The sequence below is a fragment of the Branchiostoma floridae genome, chromosome 3 (assembly GCF_000003815.2).
Source record: "Branchiostoma floridae strain S238N-H82 chromosome 3, Bfl_VNyyK, whole genome shotgun sequence".
NCBI classification, from domain to species: Eukaryota; Metazoa; Chordata; class Leptocardii; order Amphioxiformes; family Branchiostomatidae; genus Branchiostoma; species Branchiostoma floridae.
Window position 1 is genome coordinate 7516438 of NC_049981.1, and position 15751 is coordinate 7532188.

Here is a 15751-nt window from a genome sequence, read left to right on the forward strand (position 1 = left end):
AAGCTGGCAGACCACGTACTAATTGTGACAGGCTATTAACTGTAAGTAGTATTATACAGTGTACAAAATGAAATTGTGCTAACAAAAACTGTTGTTTGTCCAGAACCCTGTTGCTGGAGAGGAAAGCCCTTAAGGACAGCGCACCAATGACAGACAGGCTCATTGCTAAGGCCATGGCCATGCACGGGGACTAGGGCTAGGCACATTATCATTATCACAACGATTTACCGGTTTTAACCTTTTATTCAAAAGTCTTCATCAGAATGACAAGGGAGTAGTAACACACTTGCTTTTATAGCCTCTACTCTAGTTACCATCAGCTAATCAGCTTACAGGATATTGTTTTCCACTGGTTATGTTTGGCCAATCCGAGTGTAGTTCTTTGTTCTACTGGCCAATCAGCTTACAGGGTGTCTCTTACTGCCATGGAAAAATGTTCGCGGTGGTTTTAAATTTGTGGTGAAGCAGCCACCACGAAAACTGCGAACATTTAGCCACCGCAAAAGTTTCTGCATTTACAGTATTAGAGCATTTGATAAGATTATCTCATTCAGCAAAAAGTGGAATTATCCACAAAAAGTGGAATCATCCAAATTTTCCATTCTAATCACAATTAGATACGCTAACTTAAGTTAAACATTTGCCTGGAAAATGCTGGATTTGTGTATATTCTATCTATTTCAATTAGGCATTACTGAAACTTAAGTAGACACCAACAAGGCAGACAGCATTTTAAGCCATGGCAATTCGATTTTATATTGTTATCATGGGAATTTGATTTTATTTGATTTCATATTATCGATTATTGTTATGGGTTTCCCTCAGGGATCTTTGAAAAATGCCGGCCAGGCAACATGTATCCCTGGATAGATAAAATTAACAAACAATTATAGAAGCAAGATCATATGGGCTGTCTCCAGGACCCTTCCTTTTCTTCCCGGGATGGAAATTTGCTTAACGGGATGGACAAAAATTTAAAAATGTAAGCTTAATGACATCAACTCGATGAAAATGTATGTTTGTTAACTAACTTAAAAAGATAATAAAAACAAAACAATATAAAAATTTAAAGTTGTAGACAGCCCTGATTATACCCCACCATTTTCTATAATCTATGGCATCTTTTATAAGACATATTATCATATTTTAGAGATATGTTATGGTGTGGCCTTAAGGTATTATATACAAGAAAAGACTTATGTGCCTAAGGTTCTAACTTTTAAGACAATCCTTGGAAAGACAATCATGTGACAACTTCTTAAAGGAATTTGACTACCACAAAAGAATAAAGAGTCTGACTTGATATCTAGAGTGTGTCTTAATTGGTAATTGTTGCCCTCCCGGTAACATTTATAATTATTTATGTTCGCTAAAACCGTATCTTCATCAAAGCGGTACAAAAATACAAATCAGAATCTTTCATTAGAAAAAGGCTTGAACGTTGTTAATCAAGAAATTCAATTTCTGTAGTATTGACCATGTGCCAGATTTGAGTAAATGTATAAATGAGATTGTTAAGATACATTTTAAAAGAGACGCCTAACAGCTGAATGCAATATTGCAACAAGTACATCATATTAACTGACCCTCCATCAAGTTTCTTTTGGTCAATGTAGATTTGATTGTATGGACGGCATCTACGCAACCGTTAAGTTTTGGCATTTTAAAAATAAAACGCTTTTTTGACTATGTAGTACAAAGCAGCGTCAAAATATTTGCCGCAAATTGCCAAAATAAAAAGCAACCGGTGCAATGGTCGAGTGGGTAGAGTGTTCGCCTTGCATTCGGTAGGTCGTGAGTTCGATCCCCGGCCGAGTCATACCAAAGACTTTAAAAATGGTACATGCTACTTTCTCTGCTTAGCACTCAGCATTCGGGGAAGTTGAACACATGCCACTACCAGTAGACTAGCCCCCAGCTGTAGTGATTGCACAAAGTTGTGTGGCCCAGGGCTACTGAAAAGGAGATGGGCGCCACCCTATGTGCCATAAGGCACGGGAAAGAACTTTCAACTTTGACTTGACTTATCTTTAACTGACACAAGTTCCAAAATAAGGTACATTAAGCCATGTATTTAAACCAAACACCAACTTTATTATAATTCCACAAATTTAAAATTTTCATCAAAATGATTCCATAAGCTGTAAGAAAGTTGGTTGGAAGGTTGCATCGTGGAACATGAGCTGAGATCATAAAACTTCGTTACAAATCGATGAATAAGAGGTGTTCTGTGACTTTGAGATCATTGGCGTTCAGTTGATTTTTTGTAATAGGTGTAAAATCATATAAATGTGCATGTTGTAAGAGTGCTCGTGTGTGTGTGCATGCGTGCGTACCTGTAACACCTAATTCCCTAAAAAGATTTGTTAGTCGAACCGGTTAATTAAATCAATTAGGTTAGAAACCTTTCATTCAAACATTTTTCAAAACTCTGCTACTCGAACCCCATAACTTAATTCCTCTAGTAAGAATCTTGTACTTAAAACTTCTCTCAAAACTTTGCTACCCCATAACTAAATCTCATTGTGTTAGAAACATGTAAATCAAACTTCTCTCAAAACTCTGCTACTTGAACCCCATAACTAAATCTTTTTAGGTTAGAAACATGTAAATCAAACTTCTCTCAAAACTTTGCTACTTGGACCCCATAACTAAATCCCATTAGGTTAGAAACATGTAACTCAAACTTCTCTCAAAACTTTGCTACCCCATAACTAAACCTCATTCTGTTAGAAACATGTAAATCAAACTTCTCTCAAAACTTTGCTACTTGGACCCCATAACTAAATCTTATTAGGTTAGAAACATGTAATTCTTTTTTGTCTCGACTTCTGTGCTTCATTCGCAAATCCAAAATGGCACCTTAAATATCCCTCAAGCGATCCAGACATCTGTCTTAAAGTTTATGTTTTACACATTGAATTACTATCGACTTGTTCTTGAATGATATGTATCTATTTTCCAAGTAGATAACAAGAAGTTGTGTGGAGTCATAAATGAGAACTTCTGATAAGCATTGCTAGTTATAGGATAGTCGCTTGAGAGTTAAGGATCGTTTGGATTACTTTCACTCATCATCTTCAGCCTTGCCGGCTTTTTCTTCTATTTTTTTCAGCTCCCCTTCTTCTTTTCGGCGTCTTCATCCAAGCCGGCTTCTTCCATGTCTTTTAGGTCCCTGGTCTACTGGTCGATCTCGGCTGCCTCCTCCAAATCCAGCAAGACGTCGCGTAAGTCTTGCAGGGTCTCCTTCGCCTCAACCATACGCTTGGAAGCTGCGAAAATATCATTCTTTTGAAATCGCAAAATTTCGTGTACATAACTTATGTCAACACCATATTATGTCAGGGACAAGAGATACATTGAAACTGCCAGTGATGGAATACTCTAATTAATGATGAAAATTATTTGCATAATCAGTACTTCATTATGTCAATCTTCACTTAGGCTTTCTACATTCCATAAATCATGCATATCCGTCAACACATTCATATTTTCCCATTAACTATGCAAATGAGGTCTTCATTTGCATGATCAATATCAATATTCTCTCTTTCTCAGTTACACATGTGAGAAGATTGAAAGTCCTATCATGGAATGCAGTGGATTTATAAACTTTCCTCATTAATTATGCAAAATAAGTATTTCATCATGTAAGTCTTAACTTGGGCCATCTACATACCAAAAACCATGACGATCCGTCAACACGTTTCCGAGTTATTCTCGTCGAAAGTTTGAAAAGAAACGGGTTTCTGCAGTTCCAAAAAAAGCAGCTAGGGGTTTCAAACTCATAGCATTTACTCTTTGCCCCAAGGGCTATCCATCACACAAAAATCACGACCACAGCAGGTCTAGAACACGAGGCACCAAAAATAAAATTTCAGCTGCAGTACCTTAGCAAGCCGCTAGGGTGCCCATTATTGAACTTGACTTTCGTTTTTCCGACCCCTGCTAACCTATCAAATATCATCAGGATCCATTCCAGGATTCTCGAGTTATGCTGTTCACACACAGACAGACGTACAAGCCTAAAGCATATAACCTTGCCATTCTGGCAAAGGTAATCATTGCAGTGTCGACATGCCAAATTGGGTTTTTGTACCTTGAATAAACGTAAACAGATTTACAATACTGACAATAAAGGGATAACCTATATCAGTTGCATTCAAAAGCAGGCTATTTATCGCAAAACAATTTGTTTCAAACTGCATTTTTTTTAGATATCTCGCAGTTTAAACAAATGCCGTGGACTTGAAATTTCCAATACCCTGTTTTAATACAACTGATATAGGTTACCCCGCGGATAAAGGTAAACTTGCTATAATTGCTCCAACCTTGAATCCGATCGTACATGTTGCCAGTGGGTGTACGTATTTTCTCTCCAGCAGTACAGATCTTGCTTATCAGATAGCAGTTCTGCTCTGTGCTGAACTGGAATGACTTGCAGGCAGGGTTGTCACAGCACGCTTGAGCACAGGCCTCGGCAGAACCACGTTTAGTTTTGCTTAGGACATTTCCATATGCCAGACAATGAGTTCCGGGGACGTGTTGAAACGCTGATAGTCCACAACCTAGGGGAATAGACAAAAGCATTAATTCCAAACACTTCATACTTTATACAGGGGTTAGAATATGTCACAAGAAGTAATCCTTTTATCAATTGGGATGTAAACTTTTGAGCTGTTTTGAACCAGTTTTGTGCAAGGTGGGCGGTTAGTTATAGCCTGTGTAAAGAATATGCAAAAATACTCAGAAATCTCATTTATTATCGACAACAACCAAAATCACGATATTATTTACCAATTTACCATATTGAAACAACACGTTGTGGAATGTATACAAGATGGATATGAAAAGAAATGTACGAAGAATTAAAAAATGGCAATACCTGCTGGTGCTGGTGCTGGTGCCTTCGATTCTCCTGTGAAACACAAGAAATTTTTTTAGCCATAGTGTTGTAGTCCATGCAAAGACAGGTTGGGTTGGGCACAGAAAGACAAAAAGCTCCATTTTTCTACAATTTTGGTTTGTTATGCAATTTTAAAAGAAATATTTAATTATATGAAAAAAAACGGAAATACTACATATGATGCACTGTATATGCTCTATATGACTTAAGATTAGTTAGCATATCCAAGCTGTTTTTAAAAGCATAATAGATGTAAAATGCAGGTAGTAACCGTAATATTAGTATTGAAATATAAAGGATAAGGGGTCACAGCATCATGCCAGTGTCAACATGTTAAATTACATTGCTGAAAGGTACCTTGAATAAACGTATATAAGCTTGCGATACAGAAAAAAAAGCTTAAGGAGTATCTACATCCGTTGCATTTAAAAGCAGGTTACTTTTAAATGATATAAATTCTGAGAGTGGTTTCAAACTGCAATATTTTAGATCAATAGTAGTTTTAATAACAGTCGTTAACTTGATATCCCGCAATACCCCGTTTATAAATACAACTGATATAGGTTACCCCGCGGATAGGTAAGGTAAACTTGCTATAACTGCTCCAACCTTGAATCCGATCGTACATGTTGCCAGCGGGTGTAGACATTTTCTCTCCAGCAGTACAGATCTTGCTTATCAGATAGCAGTCGCCGTATGTGCTGAACTGGAATGACTTGCAGGCAGGGTTGTCACAGCACGCTTGAGCACAATCCTCGACAGAACGATCACTAGTTCTGCTTAGGAGATTTTCACCTCCCGGACAATGAGTTTGGGGGACGTGTTGAAACGCTGATAGTCCACAACCTTGGGGAATGGACAATAGCATTAATTCCAAACAATTCATACTTTATACAGGGATTAGAATATGTCATAAGAAGTAATCCCTTCAATCAATTGGGATGTTGTATCCAACTTTCGTCAGTGTCTAACTTTCGTAATATGCCGAATCCTGGATATCCAGGAATCGTCCTGAGCAGAAGGACGATTCCTGGATATCCAGAAATCGTCGCATACAGGACGTTTCCTGGATTGACGACGGTGTTTATCCAGAACGTGTACGTGGGGGTGGAGCTTCCTGTTTTCGAGGGAGGAGACTATGCGGAGGGCGGGGGCATGTTGTTTTCGTCAGAAAGCCGCCATCTTTGTATCTCCCCGCAAGAAGATCGTGTAGTTTATTCTGTTGATCCTGGTGTTACAGAACTTAAACGAATGTTGATAATGATACTTTGATGTTTACATGTTACTTACGTATCAGGCCCAAAATGCTTTTTGCGTAATGAATTAACAAATGGCAGTCAAGATGGGATAAAGCTGTTGTTTTCCGTATAGCGACACATTCACACTAACGTGTTAATAGCATCCAGATGGCGTCCCTTTGTCACACAAGGCCTGGTCCACATCCTGGATATCCAGGAAACGGCTTGAACAGGAGGACGCTTCCTGGATATCCAGAAAACGGCTTGAACAGACTCAGGACGAATCCTGGATATCCAGAAAACGTCCTGAACAGGAGGACGCTTCCTGGATATCCAGAAAACGGCTTGAACAGACTCAGGACGAATCCTGGATATCCAGAAAACGGCCTGAACAGGAGGACGAATCCTGGATATCCAGAAAACGGCCTGAACGCCTGACGAAAATAAGGAATTCTCCCGCCATCTTTGATTTGCGAGCAAGCGGTCACTGTGGGTCACGCACGCACCGCAATGGTATCCTGCACCGCGGGTGCCCCGTAATACTCTGAACGCATGTCTAAAGACAACCGTTGTCCACAACGATAGACAATAACAGTCGTACGACTATATTATGTGTTGTGTGTTTGAAGTTGTTTTTCGTGTAGCGTCACATTCTATTTACGTGTTAGTAGCATTCAGATGACGTCCTATCATGGGGAGGGCAGCGGTCACTTCCGGGTTTTAATCTCTCGCAACTTGAGTCTGTCGAGGTCTCACGAGGTCGACCCATATATGGAAACATGGGCGTGCATAATAATGTTTTCTGTACTGTCAATCACCATGATTGACGGCACCGGAAGTACGAATCCTGGATATCTAGTTTTCGTAAGGTTTTTGGACGATTCCTGGAGCCGCCGAAAAGTAGATGCGACATGGGATGTAAACTTTAGGGCTGTTTTTAACCAGTTTTGTACAAGGTGGGCGGTTAGTTATAGCCTTTGTAAAGAATATGCAAAAATACTCAGAAATCTCATTTATTATCGACAACAACCAAAAATCACGATATTGTTTACCAATTTACCATATTGAAACATCACGTAGTTGTGGAATGTATACAAGATAGATAAGAAAAGAAATGTACGAAGAATTAAAAAAAGGCAATACCTGCTGGTGCTGGTGGTGCCTTCGATTCTCCTGTGAAACACAAAAAGTTTTTTTTTTAATCATAGTGTTGTAGACCATGCAAAGACGGGTTGATTTGACTTTTATTATGCGCAGAAAGACAAAAAGCTCCAGTTTTCTACAATTTTGGTTTGTTATGCAATTTTAAAAGAAATATCTAATTATATGAAAAAACGGAAATATTAAATATGATACACTGTATATGCTCTATATGACTTAAGATTAGTTAGCATATCCAAGCTTTTTTTAAAAGCATAATAGATGTAAAATGCAGGTAGTAACCGTAATATTAGTATTGATATATAAAGGATAAGGGGTCACATCATCATGCCAGTGTCAACATGTTAAATGACATTGTTGAAAGGTACCTTGAATAAACGTATATAAGCTTGTGTTACAGAAAAAAGGGGTATCTACATCCGTTGCATTTAAAAGCAGGTTACTTATAAATGATATCAATTCTGAGAGTGGTTTCAAACTGCAATATTTTAGATAAATAGTAGTTTTAATAACTGTCGTTAACTTGATATCCCGCAATACCCCGTTTATAAATACAACTGATATTACCCCGCGGATAAACTTGCTATAAATGCTCCAACCTTGAATCCGATCGTACATGTTGCCAGCGGGTGTACGGAATTTCTCCTCAGCAGTACAGATCTTGTTTATCAGATAGCAGTTGCGCAGTGTGCTGAACTGGAATGACTTGCAGTCAGGGTTGTCACAGCACGCTTGAGCACAGGCCTCGACAGAACGATCACTAGTTGTGCTTATATCTCCCCGACAATGAGTCTGGGGGACGTGTTGAAACGCTGATAGTCCACAACCTTGGGGAATAGACAATAGTAGACCTTGAACCTTAAGGGTGGACATCAGGATGTCATCATGGGTCACAGTGGATTCGGTAGATAATAGTATTTCCTTCAAATATTTCATACTACATATATAGAACATATCATAAGAAATTAGCCCTACAATATTGGAATGTAAAAAAAATGAAGAGCAGGTTTGTCACAATTGCAAGTAATTCACTTTACTTTGTGAACCAGTTCTGTACATGCAGGGCAGGCGGTTAGATCCACTCACATGCATGCATGTGGCAGGGCTCGAAATCCTGGGTGCAGGTGCACCCAAAATTGGAGATGTGCACCCACTCTTTTTCCGTGAGTGCACAGGGTGCACCCAAATATTTTCTTATGTTTGTGTATGTGTATGTAAAGATGTCAAAGTATACTAGAATACATCATATTTTTGACATCTAAGTGTTAGAAAGATAATAAAAATCTCTATCATGGTACTTGTTTAAGAATTTGATAGCTTGTAACTAAGTTTTATTACTAGATTCTAACTTCAATTTAAGTGGTGCACGCAAACATTTTTGGTGCACCCAATTTCTTAAGCTAGGTGCAGAAAAATGAATTACGGGCCCTGATGTGGGTTCTTAAACCCCTTTCAGGCAGGGGGGGCTAGCTCTAAATGTTATGAAGTAGATTTCTAGCGAGCTCAACGCCCATGAAGCCGGTTCTTTCAAATGCAGAGTAACCAATTAACGCCAGACCGTAAATACCGTCAATACATTACAAAGGACATCTTTGTGGGGCTTCCTTTAGTTTGCAGCATGTATTTTTATGAGCTGGTCCCTTTGAATGCTGGTTATATAGAATAGAAGGACGGACTGAATAATCAGCAAACAACACGACTTGAGTGCATAACGCATATATTTGACAACTTACTACAGCCGTTGTACACCGGGTCATCAGAGACGTCTCTTTACCTTGTTACAAGGTACAAGTTGTAAGTTGTAGAACTACGTACTGTTTTTATTTTTGTGAATGCAAGGAAATAGCACTGAAACATAGGGTGACACGTACTAAAAGTCACAACTTTTGGGGGTGACAACATTTTTGGGGAATGACAAGAAGCGAAACATTTCAGTTACAAAAGTACGACCGTATAGTGATAAAAAGTAAAATATACAACAAAGAAAACTTTTTTAAAAAGTTTAAAAAATTGCACCACGTCAGGTTCGAACTCTGGTCCAAAAGTTACAAATCCAATCACTAGTCAACTACGCCACGAAGCCGCCACGAAGCCTTGTGGTTCAAGTTCACGAAAAAATAGAACTAAAGTGACAAAGCGCGTAATAAAAGAGACGGAAATAAACTGTAGGGCCGTCATTTCAAAAAGTTTAATGGCACGAAAACTCGCTACAGTCCCGTCACCTTTTGATCACCAAAGTAAACTTTTTAAACTGATATATAGAGTTGTTTGTGAGCAAGTAAAGCTCCCGCACGGTGCAAAATGACGAACAATAATGCCTGCTTGATTTGAGTTCACGGCATTTGCATGATAAGCAAGGGTGCGAAAAGCTCGCAGTTATCGCCCAATGTCAGTGACCTGCCAGCAGCTATTTGATTGGTCCTCGCTAGAAACTACTGAATGTCAAATAGTCTACACGGGGGGGGGGCCGAGGCCCGTACCGACTTTTATTTTGAACGACGTCAGAACGGTATACGCTAGAGCCACCAATTTGCATTTTTCTAAAATTTAGTTGGCAACAATTTCAAGAAAACTGGACAATTTCCATTTTTTGGTCGCCATGGCAACCATTTCTTAATAGCCATTTTTGACAAAAATTGCTTATTTTAGTTCTAACAATGTATTGTTCATGTTTATTTGCTATATTACTGCTACATTCTTGCATAAACATAATCTTATGTTATCTAGAATATCTTTCATATTTAAACATGAATAAATTATGCTAATTTGATGATGTAATTGTCCAAAATCCAAGATGGCGCACTCCATGACCATATCAAGAATAACTAGCTTGTTACCCCTTAAAATTCCCTACCTGTTTTTTAACGAGTCTCAGGGTCGACATCTTATTATATTATATCTGCAGCTGGCTGTCTCTCAAATAAGGCTTTTTACCTCTTCTTCAACAAGTTTGTCCGCACTACTTTATGTGTCTGCGTCATAGACCCGGGGGTCGCGCATGAATACTGTTCTGCTACCTTGAATGTGTGAATCACTAGCATGTTGTGTGCGTGTTGTAAGGCCACTTGATTTGATTATATGGATGACATCCCCGTGTGCATCACTTTTCGGCCGTTTCCAAAATAATTAAAAAACGTTTTCAACTATACTCTAAATCGTAAAAATAAGCAAATATATACTATATATAACTACATTACATGGTCAAAGAGGATGTAGAAGAACAAAGATAAAGAATCTATTGTTTGATATACTATATTCTGTATGATCAGTCATTTGTTAAACCTTAAGCTTCTTTACCACTGACTTTGATTTTATAGAGAAGGCAACTTTTTATATCATTTGTTTTATTCGCACGCTCGCATCACTTTTTGGATTCCCAGAGGATGTAATCCATCCATATAATCAAATCAATATGGCCAAATCAAGAAATAAAAGTGCGATTACAGTGCAGTACTAAGTATAAACTTAGTACTAGTATAAACGTACCGTGCGCCAGAAAATCGTCCTGCAGGCCGAATTTAGCTTTTCATGAATAAATAAATATAACAACAACAACAAACAAACCGTAGTTTCGCGTCAATACCTTAAATGTACATTATGAAGTGTCCATCTTCGCATTGGGTGATTTTTTTTCAAATTCAATTTTTTCTCCGTTTTGTATAAAGAGAAGGGCGGAGTGAAAATTGCTGAATTTGCTCATAAGCAAATACCGGTCTTTCTAGTTTATATATGCACTGATAACGTGTCCTTACCTTGGCCTCTCGCCGTGTCCGCCAGTAACACCAGGAAAAGGGTCAAACACACCAAACGGTGATCCATTCTGTCCACCTGCTGCAAAACAAAGCGGAAAAATCTTGAATTTTCTCACGGAAATTTCCAGTAAAACAAAGAAAGAAAGAAGAACACGTGATGAAGGGTATCAAATAACATCTGTGTACTTCTTCATGAAAGTGATAATAAAGCTCCATAAGTAAACAACCACACCAAGAAAGCAACAAGTGACCGCAGATAACATACTCTGTGGCGTAATCATGGTTTCTATGTCAGTGGTGTTGTCTTCTTTGGTGTGTGACATTGTGTTTATATCGCATACAGAACACATCACATCGACTTATGCCAAAAACTTACTGAAAAGCTAGCCTACCTATTACTGTCAAATGTAAAACGCATCAACAGTAACATCAGCGTCTCAAAAGAACGACACCAAATGAAAAATATTGAAAATTGTCAGGGATATCCCAAACAGTTGGTCCACCACGTCAGCTGTAGTCGTTAAGCCCCCTTTACAAATCAAGAATTTAGCTCGGCCGACATGTCAGCGAGCTCTAAATTACGAGGAGGCATGACCCTGATGCCTAAGAACAAATGGCAGAGTTTATTCGTCGGCATCAGGGTTATACCTCATCGTGATTTAGAGCTCGCTGACAACCCGGCCGAGCTAAATTCTTGATTTGTAAAGGGGGCTTTAAAACCCTGTCCCATTATCCACGATTTGCCGGCGTATCGATGTAAGATCGGAAACATTTAAGATCGACAATATTTTTGCAAATATTTTTTACCTGAAAACCGTCCATGTTACATATAATTCATGCTTTGTATCTTGTTCAATTGTTGTAATTATTGTAAGCGGCTTGGGCGATTGCCGCAGAATCGTCGTCCGAACGATTTTCGCCAAATGTGACAGGAGTATTACATTACACATAATACGACGAACATGTCTGTTTAATTACATCTGTAACTTTCGCCGCATCAGGTACAACTATATATACTACGCCGACGATAACCATAGACAACACGCATGCTGAAAGCAGCAGAGGAATCACGCAACATCTGCTTGGCAATATCCAATTACCGCAACGCCTGACACTTATACCAGGACAAAGTATGTACTGTACTTGTTTATTATAACACTGGCGCTGGCCAATGCAATGCGCTAGCAAGCCAGAATCAAACACCTGTTTAGGGATTCCTCTACCGCGACAGCAGTTCTTGCATTAGACAACACATAACTGCTTGGAGATAAGCTAATTACCAAACGCCGAAACCACATTGCTTGTTCTACAATACCGAAGATATAAGGATGATTTCTGAAATAATTACATTAATTATAACAGTAAACAGAAAGTTTATTGCAAATTCATGCCCTTGGGGCTAATTGCAGGTGAACAAAATCAAATACATGAAGTGATTGAGAACAGGTAAATAATCTAAATTCTAACATATGAAGATTAGCTGATTGTATGTACATACAAAATATAGAATACGATTCTAAACCTACATTACTATTGCGGGGTTTGACTTCTTCTTTGAAAACAGTTGAAAATTAAATGTCCCACATTTTCTATAATACATTGATTCAGTGATCTTAGCAGAAAGTGTGTCTTTTGTGTTTTTTTTACTTACATATTGCTGAGCGCAGTTCAAAGTTGCTATGGTACAAGCAGTTTTCCATGTCGTATGTTGTTTTTAAGTTTTTGTAAAATCTAAGTTTTCCTTCGTCTACAGATGTTGTGAAAGAAACTTTGAACATACATATAACAACAGCTACCGCGAAATAAAAGAACGTGCATCATCGCGCAACTAAGTACAGACGACATGCCAAACCACATACGAATGCGGCAAACGGAACATAGAAATATAGGTGCGAACACTCAAGACATAGACCGACTACAATACTCTGTCGACGGAGGTTACCCTCCAATCACAGTGTAATAAAAGTCATCGGAGGTCAAAACTTTTTCTCGATTCTTCCCGACCATAATACGTAGCTACTATTAGCACTAACAAAACTCATGGCCACATCTACATCTATATACTAGTGTTACTCCTACCCAGATAACCACATCTGGGGCAAGGTAGGGTGAATTGAGGCCCCGGCTAGGCTGGGCAGGCCTCCTGCATGGCATGGAAAACCTCAGCGGTGTTAGCCGGTACTTAGTCTGTACTTGGTAGTAGTACGAACAGACACGTACAATAAAGGTCTTCATTTTGTTATAACAAAATACTTTGCAAAGGGGACTTACTTACCAAGAGCATGAAGAAGAGAGGAGAGTAGAAAACGCGGCCTTGTCGAAGAGATCGAAAACATCAACTGACCAGGTTTGTCTGTGGAACGGAATTTATTTCGTACCCGGAGTTGACTCGTAATTGGCTTATTTTCTGTAGTCTCTGTGTAGTGAGCGTGCCAAGCCACACCCATGTAATGACATCCGATTTTATCTCCTTCCCCGAGGCCAGTGGTTTTTTTCCACAATTTTCTTTCCATTTACATGATGAATAACTGAATGGCTAAATAATTGATAAAAGGCCACACCCACCTCTCTGATCGAGGCCAGTTTATTTTTTTTGCCAGAAGTCAATAAAGTTTTTTTTATAACTTGCCATATTCGTGAAAAGCTTACTATATAATAGACTAAGGAACATGCCTATATAATACATTCCTTACACCTCCAGTCTTTGTTAACTACATGTTTGCAGGTGAGCCATAAGTGCTGGTCAGTATAATTATATTAGTCTTGTCTGTCAACGACATATCTGGCGACAGAAATGCATGTTTTAATGGCTATTTTACCGGTTCTCTTAACAATGCTTTTAGGCATTTGTGCAATCTTTCTTGGGCCCTCTTTCCACTGGATGGCGATCGCGCTGCGCTCTCACTGCGACCTAAATAGGATATGTGTAACCTTCGCTTTCACACTGGGTATATCATACAAAACTTTAAACTGTGACTGAGAAGACAATAGAATACACAAAATGCAAACAAAAAAAGGTTCATTTCTTTTCTATAGAGTTCCTTGAACGATCTGTCAAATTCTAGGTCGCAGAGACAGCGCGGCAAGAGCGCCGTCCTAGTGGAAAGGGGGCATTATCATTTGGATTTCAACGGTACGCGCGGTTTCTTTGTTGTTGTTTTTTTTCTACGATCGCATTAGCCTCCTTCACCGGCGCCTCTAGGGCCTTGTGGTGAAAGATTGTTTTTTTTCGATTCGCGATTTTTATCCGGGAATACGACGGGAAAGGAAAATATGCCGGGAAAGGAAAAATGCCGGGAGAGGAATATATACCGGGGGCTTGTACCGGCCCTACGAAACAAAAATGCCACGAAACAAACTGTATTGTACAGAGCTTGATATTGTATAGCGTGTAAGTGACATTATGTCATACCTGTGACGCGAAAACGTTCGATAGGGTGTTCATATATATATATATATATATTTATGGACAGCAGACAACAAAGACCACAAACCCCAAATCATGTCCACAGCCGTGGAATTGATCGCTCGTAGTGTAAAACGTCTCAATATTACTTGGAAATTGTAGAAATGCAAGTCTTTGTCCTGCAATTTTGTTAAGCATTGCTCGTAGGTGATTAAGAGATCTTACATATTACTTACAGAAATGGGCAGTAGAAATTTCGGCTAATTTTCAGTCTTTGGTGTTGGAAATTACAGTTAAACAGTTGATTCGGAAAGTAACTATAGATAGCGTCTCCTTTCTCTGTAGTGCTTTGGTTGTATCTAGAATACTTTGTAGCTTGTACGTCTTTCTAATTAGCTAATTAGATCGACCATATGTCTTAAGCTTAATCTGCCTTTCCATTTACAGCTGTTTTAAGAAGCGAGAAGAAGTTGAACCTGTACATGCTAGCATACATGAAACTTTGTAGACGTAGACGCATGTAGTAAGATAACACGTTCATACAGCGAACGTACTTGTACTTAGCTTATCTAGAAGTACTTAGAGCTTTATCGGATTGGTCTGTACATATTTAGCTTGTTCAAGCAGAAGCGTACAATAAAATGTCTTCATCTTTTAAGGAAATACTTTGCAAAGGGGGCTTACTTACCAAATACAAGGAGAACCAAGAAGAGGGTAGAAAACGCGGCCTTGTTGAAGAGATCGAAAACATCAACTGACCAGGTTTGTCTGCGGAACGGAATTTATTTCGTACCCAGAGTTGTCTAGTAATTGGCTTATTTTCTTTAGTCTCTGTGTAGTGGGCGTGCCAAACTACACCCAGTAATGACATCCAACTTTATCTACTTCTCTGATGCCAGTTGTTTTTCGTCTACAATTTTCTTTTCATTTACATGATGAATAAATGAATGACTAAATAATTGAAAATAAAGGCTGCACCCGCCTCTCTGAGGACAGTTGATATTCTTTTGCCAGAAGTCGCAAAATTTTCTTTTAACTTGCCTCATGACGCTCCCATAATGTACAATTCCTGAAAATTGTCAAACGTCTTCCTTACTCGTCAAGTCTTTGTTAACCATACATGTAAGCCATGGGGTAACGGTCAGTACAATACTAGTCTTGTAGTAGTCTGTAATCCGAAAATTCTTGCTCCGCATTAATGTTTGCAAATCATAGATATACATTTGGCTAAAGCTTCTGCCCTGCTTTCTTTATAGGGATTGCACAGGTATTAATTTGGCGATAAGTT

At 38.8% G+C, this 15751-nt stretch overlaps 2 protein-coding genes across 4 annotated transcripts in view; one reads left to right on the plus strand and one right to left on the minus strand.

Moving 5' to 3' along the window:
* LOC118411656 (tetratricopeptide repeat protein 38-like) overlaps window positions 1-1303 on the plus strand; it is a 2815-nt gene extending 1512 nt beyond the window's left edge. The window contains exon 2 of the mRNA XM_035814133.1: window positions 74-1303. Coding sequence (XP_035670026.1) covers window positions 74-194 — 121 coding nt within the window. The 3' untranslated portion in view covers window positions 195-1303. The remainder of the gene's footprint in view (window positions 1-73) is intronic.
* Window positions 1304-2073: 770 nt separating this feature from the next.
* On the minus strand, window positions 2074-15260 carry LOC118412131. Of its 3 annotated transcripts, none has more exons than XM_035814779.1 (8): window positions 15152-15260; window positions 11058-11136; window positions 7905-8132; window positions 7288-7317; window positions 5516-5752; window positions 4886-4918; window positions 4332-4568; window positions 2074-3272 (listed from the first exon to the last, which is right to left on the minus strand). In XM_035814779.1, exons 1-8 carry the CDS (start codon window positions 15212-15214, stop codon window positions 3181-3183), a joined length of 999 nt encoding a protein of 332 aa, XP_035670672.1. In that variant the 5' UTR covers window positions 15215-15260; the 3' UTR covers window positions 2074-3180. The 3 variants fall into 3 exon arrangements, with proteins under 3 accessions (XP_035670672.1, XP_035670673.1, XP_035670671.1); XM_035814780.1 differs by having other exon boundaries at window positions 4332-4570; window positions 4894-4918; window positions 5516-5755; XM_035814778.1 differs by having other exon boundaries at window positions 5516-5755.
* Between the last annotated feature and the right edge of the window lie 491 nt (window positions 15261-15751).

What these genes read in the sequence shown, in the direction of transcription:
- LOC118412131 (XM_035814778.1), bottom strand. Translation starts at nt 15,214, where the DNA reads ATGTTTTCGATCTCTTCAACAAGGCCGCGTTTTCTACCCTCTTCTTGG. An exon ending in CATGTACGATCGGATTCAAG is followed by an intron (nt 7,318 to 7,904) that starts GTTGGAGCATTT and finishes TGTGTTTCACAG; the next exon opens with GAGAATCGAAGGCACCACCA. An exon ending in GGCACCACCAGCACCAGCAG is followed by an intron (nt 5,756 to 7,287) that starts GTATTGCCTTTT and finishes TGTCCATTCCCC; the next exon opens with AAGGTTGTGGACTATCAGCG.